General features: G+C 55.7%; 1 protein-coding gene across 1 annotated transcript; it reads right to left on the reverse strand.

Annotated features, from left to right (window-relative positions):
• Positions 1-591: 591 nt before the first annotated feature.
• Positions 592-6,692, reverse strand: Nrbp2 (nuclear receptor binding protein 2). The gene is made up of 18 exons (XM_052748082.1): positions 6,352-6,692; positions 5,828-5,950; positions 5,659-5,760; positions 5,474-5,563; positions 5,265-5,305; positions 5,071-5,165; positions 4,924-4,947; positions 4,771-4,854; positions 4,634-4,689; positions 4,457-4,552; positions 3,903-4,035; positions 3,687-3,789; positions 3,543-3,593; positions 3,334-3,469; positions 2,564-2,617; positions 2,412-2,475; positions 2,270-2,325; positions 592-2,182 (listed from the first exon to the last, which is right to left on the reverse strand). Exons 1-18 carry the CDS (start codon positions 6,478-6,480, stop codon positions 2,114-2,116), a joined length of 1,506 nt encoding a protein of 501 aa, XP_052604042.1. The 5' UTR covers positions 6,481-6,692; the 3' UTR covers positions 592-2,113.
• Positions 6,693-9,187: the final 2,495 nt, after the last annotated feature.

Genomic DNA, 9,187 nt, shown 5'->3' on the forward strand with positions numbered 1-9,187 from the left:
TCGTTCCTTGCGGAGACCTACACTACACAGTTCAGACAGCTGTGATGCCCATCAAACTTGGATGATGCTGGGTCAGAGGGTGGGCAGGTAACGAGCCCTACAAGTTGCCATGTGGGGACACCTAACACATAAAAAAACCAAGAAACAGGACCAAAAGCATGCTTGTGGCCTGGCGTGGTGGTACACAGCTTTAATGCCACCACTGGGGAGTCTGAGACAGGCAGATCTCTGTGAGTTTGAGGCAGGCCTGGTCTACGGCGTGAGTTCCAGGCTGAGGCTAAGAGACTGGAATTTGTGGAAAATCAGGGTAGACAACTGTATTCGTTATTTACTATTGACCCTGCCCCTCAGCAACTCTACTTCTAAAACAATATGCAGTAAGGCATGATGGCTCACACCTATAAACCCAGCAGAGGCCTGGTCTGGATACTGAGCTCCAGGCAAGCCGGGCTGGCAACACAGTATCTTATCTCTAAAGATAAGCTGAACAGAGACAAGATAAAGCACAGCACTGATGCTTTCAAGTTCAGTTTAATCACTTGTACAATCTGTTATGGATTTTCCAAATAAACTATGTCAGACCATGCATAATCAGTGTTCATTCACTTTATTAAGTGTCCCATGACAAATTTGCTTTATTTTAGGTTTAGGTTTTGGTTAAGATGATATGGTAGGCAACACAACACGCCCCCACCCCTGCCTGTGCCCACGTCCATTCTCTAAGCACCAAAACCCAGGATGACTAGTCTCCATCGAAAAAGGTACTCTGCAGGTGTGATTCATCTATAGGCCCTGAGATGGATAGCATTCTAGATTATCTAGGTGGGTCCAACCTACTCACAAAAGGCCCCAACCTTCCAGGCAGTGGGAAACCAGACAGCTAGTCCATGAGAGAGGTTCAACCTGACGCTGCTGGTCTCGATGGTGGAAGGAAGGAGAATTAAGAAAAGTTGGTGGCTTCTAGAAGCTGAGAAGGGCTCTTAGTTGGCGGCTGTAAAAAAGTAGGAATTTCTGCCTTACCATGGCAGGGGAGTGAATTCTGCCAATAGCGTGAAGGAGCAGGAGGTGAGCCCCACCCCCACCCAACCCCCCCACCTCCCAGAAAGGAACTTAGCCACTGATGCCTGGGGTTTTAATCTAGTGAGAGCCGGTATCAAACTCCTGATGTACAGAACTGTATTTGTGTTGTCCCAAGCCACTAGTTTTGTGATAAGTGTGACAGCAGCAATGTGGAACTATTTATAGCACAGTAGTGAGCTTTCTTGGTTTCACATATGAAGAAGTGTTTAAAAAGGAACTTGAAGGCATTAAATTTATACATACGTTTAAAAACATTTAAGACTTTAAATTTGAAGTTGGAAGACAGGCAGTTCAAGAACCAAGAAATCAGGGTGGTTGTGAGGGGAAGTATCTATCAGGTCTTTGAAATGAGTAAGATTGAGATAAGTTGGGTTGGGGAGATAGAGGGAGCCAGGAGCCCACAGCCTCTGAGCTCCGACACACAACTTCCCCAGGGAGGAGGTGCAGAGGACACCTGACCTCTGAGCCCTCAGGAATGAAGAACAGAAAGGTCCTGCTGGAGGACTTTGGGGAGGACACAGGTCCTGGTCTCAAGTTTGTGGAAGATCAGAGAGAGGGCTCAGGGCAGGTCTGCACGGGATTGGGACTGGTCTGGGTGGGACCAGGGAGTTTGCCGGCCATGGGTCCAACTCTAAGCTCCCTAACCTCTGATTCTCCAACCTGGTCTAGTCTGCCTGATGCCCAATATTGTGTTGGACACCTGAAGGGGCTCTATTACTTTTGAGTTCGGGCTCCTTCCCTAGGTTTCCCTGTCACCTGAAGGCATGGTTGTTGTCCAATAACAGATGGAGTAGTTCCCCTAAATGACCTGTATCCTCTACTCACATCCAGGCTTGGGACTCCATCACCACCCCAGGGACCCTCACTGCTGCAGAAAGCTGGGGATGGGGCGGGGCGGTGTCTTCACTAGCAGGGCCTGTGTTCATTGGCTCCAGGGAACAGGCAGAAGGCAGCTCTGAGCAGTATGGGGCTCTTTGCCAAGTGGACAACCCTGAACCCTGGTATCCCTGCTGGGCTGCCAGGCCTGGGAAGGTCAAGCCTGTGTCCCACGGTACTTGAGAAAGGTGGTCTCCAGGAAGGCTGCTAGTTTTGTCCGGTCGTCCTGCAGTGGATGGGTAGGGAGGCATGGGAGTACTGGGCAGTTCGGCCCACCCCTGCACCTTTCCAAACCTGCAGTACACCCGCCTACCTCGTGCAAGAAGCCATAGTGCACTAGTTCAACGGCGAGGTCCTGGGCACTGTCGGCTGAAGAGAGGACACAGGACAAATGAGTTGTGGCACCGGCCAGAGCCTGAGTCCCAGTGCACCACCGGGTCCCCCCATCAGCCTACTTGGGAGCAGGTCATAGGTCAGCTGCCTATGTAGCCGGTCCTCCAGCACCAAAAGCAGAGTGAGCTGTGGATGAGATGGCATGGTCAGGGTGGAGCCAGCGCTGACACCTCCCCATCTCTCTCCCCTCATCCCGCCCAGGGCCCTTGCTCACGTGCCACCGGGCCTTGTCCTCACTTCTCTCCAGGTTACACTGCATCTGGACCACCTGAGGGCAGGGAAGCTGTATTAGCCACAGTGTACTACCTAGCAAAGGAGCCCAGAAGGATCGGCAGAGAGCCCCCAAATGGTAAACCTCTCCAAGGGAAGTCCAGAAAGCTCATCTCACTGCACCAGCACTGAGGTGTTAGAGAAGGCTTCCGAGAGAGAGAGAGAGAGAGAGAGAGAGAGAGAGAGAGAGAGAGAGAGAGAGAGAGAGAGAACACCGCCGTGTCCCAGGATGTGACTGTACGGAAAAGCAAGGTGCCCTCAGGAGCAGGCCAGGAGGCTGGGGCTCTCTGGGCAGCCAGAATCCAGGACACTTTGACTACTGGCATTTGAACTTAGGTGCACTGTGGAAGGAAGGAAGGAAGGAGGGAGGGAAGGAAGGAAGGAAGGAAGGAAGGAAGGAAGGAAGGAAGGAAGCAAGCTAGGAGGAGGGTGATGGCTCTGGATCCAGGTGAGGAATGGAGGTGGCCAAAGCCTCTGGAACGGGGCGTGCAACAGGATGGGGAAAGGGCTGCAAAAGCCAGAAGGAAGCCTCTGGGGGAAAATGGGTGTCTCAGTGTGACTACGGCTTCCACCAAGGGGTCAGCTTGGGTCTGGTCTCTGGCAGCCTGGAGGAGAACTGGCATGGGGGAAGACGGGTGCCCAGGGAAAGGCACCCATTATCTGGTTGTGGACAATTCTGAGAGGCAGCACAGTGCAGCAGGAGTTGGGGCTCACCTTCCTGGTCTCCGAGTCAAAGGGTTCTGGCGTTGGGGTTTTGGCCTTCTGGGCCTCCTCCGGGGGCGGGGCTAACACACGGGGAAGCCCCAGGGGCCGGGCAGCCGCAAAGTTCATCAGTGGATAGATCCCATTCCTAGAGGTATACCAGGGGTAACTGGGGGCTCAGGCCTGAGAGCGCTTGTCCTCAGTCTCACGCCAGCTCTCACCTGACATCCTCTAGGAATTTGTCCAGCTCCAAGAAGGAGACCTCTGAGTACCTAGAATAGGATGGGAGGGAGGGACATGGGGGGTGTCAGGCCAAAGGCTAGCCAGGCAGCTAGTAAGGGAGGCCTCATGTGGTTGCTGCTCACCGCCATTGCATTGGGGGTCCATGGGGCTGTGGCATCTCAGCCAAGACTGCGTGGAGGTCCATTGCCTTGGTCTTTTCTTCTACCACATTTTCAGGCATGAGGTCTGCGAACCATAAAAACGTTCCGGGAGGTGGACCCAAGCTAAGGGTCCTGCAAAGACCCTTCTATGTTCTGACCCCAGGTTCCTGGCCCACCCCAGCGCTTTCTGCCCCTCACACTGGTGCTGGATGAAGCAATGAGCTGCCAGCAGCTTCAGCGAGTGCACCTCAAAGAGCACTCGGTGGAAGAGAAGGTTGTGGGCGGAGGGCCGGCGGGCAGGGTCCCGGGCCAGGCAGGAGAGGATGAATTCCTAGGTTGTAGAGAGGAAAGGCAGGTGGGTGGAAAACCCTCGCTCTAGAGGAGGTCCCTGAAGACCCTAGACCCCTCGGGTCTAATCACCACATCCTCCCTCCCCAGTGATGCTGCAAGAGCCTTCCTGTATGAATGCACAGAAGAGAAAGGCATCCCATTAGCAGCTCAGCATCTGATGCTGTAAACTTGAGGACAGGCAGCAAGCCCTGGGCCCCAAACACCCATGCTCCACTTCCATTCACCCTTGTGAACTTTGTGAGCTCCCAGAAGTCTTTTCTCCAGGTAGGCCTCAGAGCAGCAGCTGGTAGACCTTCAGATGCACTGACTGATCAGGCTATACCTCTAGCCTGCCTAGAGCACTTTAAGGGCAAGCTGAGGCACCTTCAGCCAGCCCCAGAGGGGCAAGGTAAGCTGCTCACCCGCATGTTGGGGTCACTCAGTGAGTGCCTGGCTCGAGCAATAGCCTCTTCTGTGACCCGGGTATCCCCATTGGCTTGGATCTCCAGTACTGCCATCTGGGTACAGGGACAGATTGGACATGGTGAGATGGGGGTGGAGCCCAGAGGCGAAGAGGCTAGGCAGAGAGCAGAGAGTACCTCCAGTGCACACATCCCAAAGGAGAAGATGTCCACTGCAGTCCCATCATTGACTTCTGAAACGGGAAGAACAAGGCAGGGCTGGTCAGTCGGATGTGCCAGCAGGTCAGGTGCCCTAGAGCCCCTTAAGGACTCACCGCCGTACTCTGGTGGGAAAAAGTGCAGGTTTCGAAGTTCCTCCCGCTCAGCGCGGATGGGGCTCCGTAGATCATCAGGAAGTGCTAAGGGAGAGCGTGGGGCTGAGCAGACCAGTTTCTCCATGGTCCCCACACCCCAGAGGCCCCACGCACCATTGGAGAAGATGCGGTACCACACTGCAATGGCCAACGCGGAGAGAAAAAGCAGGCGTCAGCAGGCTGGCACATTGGGCAGTCTGTGCCCCAGGCTCCCGCAGGTTCCCCAACCCGGCCCCCTGTCCCGCCCCGCCTCGCCAGCACCAGAGCCGATCTTGATGAGGCCATTGTGCTGAATGAAGATGGTGTCACTGGTCAGGTTCCCGTGGATGATGGGGGGACTGCAGGCGTGCAAAAAACTGCAAGCATAGAGGGAGGGAGGCAGGAAGAACCGGGTCAGAGGGTACCGGAAAGGTGCAGGGCAGGGGGCAAGCGCGTGGGCAAGCCCAGGTCCTCACCTGAGTGCCGACAGGATCTGCGTACACCAGCGCTTCCAGGCCTGGCAGCGGACGCACGATTCCGTCGGGTGGGCACCAAAAGGCTGCTGAGCCTGCGGAGCCCGCCCGCTACCCCGCTCCTGTCCCGCGGCCACTCCGAGTCCCCCGCCCCACTACTGTCCCTAAGTTTTTTTTCGGACTCCCTTCAGTCCCTAGCCCACTCCCCATACCCGGGCGTTCATGGCCTTGTGGTTCTTCTTGGTCTTTTTGAGGAACTGCTTGAGGCTGCCAGACGACACGTATTCTGTGATGAAGATGACCTGCGGGCAGGCGGGCTCCGCCGTTGCGGGTGGGTCCCCATGCTGCCCCACCCAGCCTGTGGCTTCACTCCGCCCTACACCCGCCCCTAGCTCACCCTCGCGCGGGCCTCAGAGGCGTCCAGCCAATACTTGTGCAGCTTGACGATGTTGGGGTGGTCCACCAGCGCCAGCTGCTCAAACATGGTCTGGATCTTCTCCTAGGGAAGGAGGATGGTCGTGGGGGCAATCATGATATGGAGCAAAGGGGGTATGGACAGGCCTCACCTCATGGGCCGAAAAGGCCTTCCTATCCCCGAAGTGGAGTTCGTTCCACACCACTTCTACCCCCTCCTCCGTGTCCATGGCCAGAAAGGTGCTTTGGATCCCCGGCATGTTCCCTTGGTTCACCTAGGTGGGAAGGATGTGTGTCTTGGTACGAATAGAGCCAGTGTGGACGTGGTCCCTGTCACAACCTTCCCCCAACCACGAATGTGCTGCCAGCCCTGCCCAGCTCAGTGTGAGAGCTGGGGGTGGTGAGGCTGGGGATCTACCCCCCAGGAGGACAGGGGTGGTGTCCAGGGGTGGACCAGGATGTGAAGCAGGTTTTAGAGGTTGGGGACGATCCCCAGAGGGGTAGCGGGGGGTCCAAGAGGCACGTGGAGGTGGTCCCAGGATGACACCGGTGTTCAAGAAATGGGGGTTTCTCACCAGGGCGTCAGGGGAGACCGTCAGGCTGCCCGGGCACCACGGGCCCCGTAGCCTCCAGCCTTAGGCTACGGGACGGCAGCGTCACCCGCACCCGTGCCCACCTGCTCCCGCCGCTTCTGCCAGCGGCCACACGGGCTCTCCTCCAGGATGTCGCTCTCGTCCTCGCTCTCGTCCTCCCGCTCCCGCTCGCGCTCCCGGCCTCGCCTCGGCGCCGGCTCCGGGGCCGCCATGGCTCGGCGGGCCCAGGCCGCCGCCCTCCGCGCAAGCCGTCGCCCCGCTCCCGCCCGCCCTGGCCCAGAGCCCGGCAGCCCAACCTGGAGCCCAGCGAAGCAGCCGCCGCGAGCCCTCCTCGGCTCCGGGAATTGGGAGGTGCGGGCTCGCAGCGGACCCGAGGGAGGAGCTGCCCCGCCCCTCCGGAGCCGCCTCTGCGGGCCGGTGCTGGAGAGTAGCTCGACCGAGGGCGGCAGAGCCCCGCCCCGGACACGCCCCGTCCACCCAGACCACTCCTGCTCCCCCAAAAGCTCCGCCCCGAAGAGACGCGCCCCTCAAAGGCACCGCCCATTCCTGCCGAGGCCTCTTCCCAGGCTATCTTAGGAGCTGTGCTCTCCGTGCGCAGCACGCCGTGGCTGGCCTCCTGGGGAACCACTCTGGTTAACCCTCGGAGCCAGTTCTTTTTGCACTGCATCCTATCACATATGTCCTGAACTCGGCCCGATGGAGAGGGTCCGAGAGCCTGGATGGGGCAGCAAGGGTCAAGGGCATTTGGGGGCAGGCACTTAAGTGGCTGGAGGCCATAAGGTTTCAGAAATGGGGCCAGCTCTCCCCTCCGGTAGCCAAGGGAACACAAGGAGAGCACCACTAAAGGTGGCAGATGAACAAACCAGCAAACTGATAGGATGCACTTTAAATCCTGACCACCTGTCTCTCCCTGTCCCAGAATTCCGTGCTTCTCTTTCAGTGAATAAGCCCACTTTGCATAATAGCAAGTTTCTCTTTTTTTTCTTTTTTCCCCCCAAAATGTGACCCTCTCCTTTCCACTGTGGGCTTCCTTGAAGCAGTGGAACCACGAAGAGGGGGCACTTCTCACCTGCCACTTTCAGCAGAATTCCCGAAAAACCTTTATTCACCCTCACTCAAACACTTGCCCTCCTACCCATCTCTACCTCCCCTTGCTATATAGAGACCATAGCCTGCCTGCCGTCTGGATGTAAACACCAGCTGGGCGCTGACCAGCTCTGCTCCCTCTGTTCCTGATTTCTATGATAGCCTACTCAGAATGCTGCAGCTTGCCCTGGTGGCCTATCCATCCTAATCTGAAAAAGGGCTGCCCACAGAACCAGAAAAGGGCCAATGCTTGGAAGACAATTCCCAAGTCCCTGGATCCACCTATTAACATCTTTTGAACTGGGGCCCTAGCCACACTGGAGAGTCTGCACTAAGAATGTAAATGATGAGGAGCCTTGTACCACAGTGTTAGCAGCGCCTCTTGATGGTTCAGACTACAGGTGGAACCCAATTAAAAACCCACAACACTGAGCGCTTATCCGTTAACAGAGGAAAATTCCCAGTACCTACAAGACTGTTACTCCACTTCCAGGGGATCTGATGCCCTCTTCTGGTTTCCATGGGTACCAAGCACACACAGTGCTACACGTACATATATGCAGTCACTCACTATTATAGATGTATAAAATAAATCGTAAAAACAATCCACAACACCAAGACAAGTGGCATTCATACATAAGTGTTGGTAGAAACCATTGGGGAGAGGGCATCTGGATGCCCACACAGGCTTCCCTTACGCTCCATCCCACGTGACCTCTGCCACCACTGTTTTTTTTTTGGGGGGGGGGGGCGCGTTGTTTGGTTGGTTTTGTTTTTTGGTTGGTTTGATTTTTCAAGACAGGGCTTCTCTGTGTAACAGCCCTGGCTGTCATGGAACTCACTTTGTAGACCAGTCTGGCCTCAAACTCACAGAGATCTGCCTCCTAAGTGCTGGGATCAAAGGTGTGCGCCACCATGCCCAGTCTCACCATTGTTTTTCATAAGCAGCCTTTGTGGTGGGCAAACCTGCCCTGGGCTCTGACTGTTCGCTGGACTTGACAGGCCCATCCCTGCAGGCTCTTTGCTCCGACTGTGTCTTATGCACAGAATACACGTTCTGTCCTCCAATGAGTCCACATCCTTCAGGTCTTGACTCAAGTGTCATCTCTCAGACAAGACTTTCCTGGGCTCCGTCTTTGCACGGCTCCCTTCCTCCCTAGCCTCACAATTTTTTTCCGTGACCTTTGGCACTTGACCTGCATGTGCTGCTCTACTTCATCTGTCCATGCTGGAGAGTGGCAAGGGTAGAGTGTCTGCTCTTGGTGCCAAGGACAGTGTTCAGCACACACCAGGCCCTCATCAGTAGTGCGATGATGTGCGGGAGAGGATGCATGAAGGGTCAGGTGGGTGGTTCAGAGGGACCCTTGAAGTGGCAACATTTGAGCTGAGCCTCAGTGCATTTTTCTTTCCCTTTTCTGCCAGTCACAGGTCAAACAGATGTGTGCATTTTAACCTAATGCCTGGGGAATGACCTTATTTGGGACAACTCTTATTGGATTTAGGGAGGACTCTGGAATCCAACATTTGGCATGAGGCAGAAGCCTAAGGAATGCTCTTGGTCACCTTCTCAACCACTGCTCCAGATCCAGTTTCCCTCCAGTCCCTGCCTCCACTCCTATCCATCTTCACATTCTGCCAAGGTCCTTGCTATTTATCAGATGTCCTCTGGGTTTACTCCTTTGCTGTGGAACAATCTTTGTACACTAAGAATACATATTACCAGCCGGGCAGTGGTGGTGCATGCCTTTAATCCCAGCACTCAGGAAGCTGAAGCAGGCAGATCTCTGTGAGTTCGAGGCCAGCCTGGTCTACAAAGCGAGTTCCAGGACTCCA

The sequence above is a fragment of the Peromyscus californicus genome, unplaced genomic scaffold (genome assembly GCF_007827085.1).
Source record: "Peromyscus californicus insignis strain IS unplaced genomic scaffold, ASM782708v3 Scaffold_20__1_contigs__length_68692818, whole genome shotgun sequence".
Lineage (NCBI taxonomy): Eukaryota > Metazoa > Chordata > Mammalia > Rodentia > Cricetidae > Peromyscus > Peromyscus californicus.

Coding starts and splice junctions, on each gene's coding strand:
- Nrbp2 (XM_052748082.1), bottom strand. CDS start 6,480: ATGGCGGCCCCGGAGCCGGCGCCGAGGCGAGGCCGGGAGCGCGAGCGG. Junction 4,553..4,633: donor TTGGGATGTGTGCACTGGAG/GTACTCTCTGCT, acceptor CCCTGTACCCAG/ATGGCAGTACTGGAGATCCA. Junction 2,326..2,411: donor GACCTATGACCTGCTCCCAA/GTAGGCTGATGG, acceptor TCCTCTCTTCAG/CCGACAGTGCCCAGGACCTC.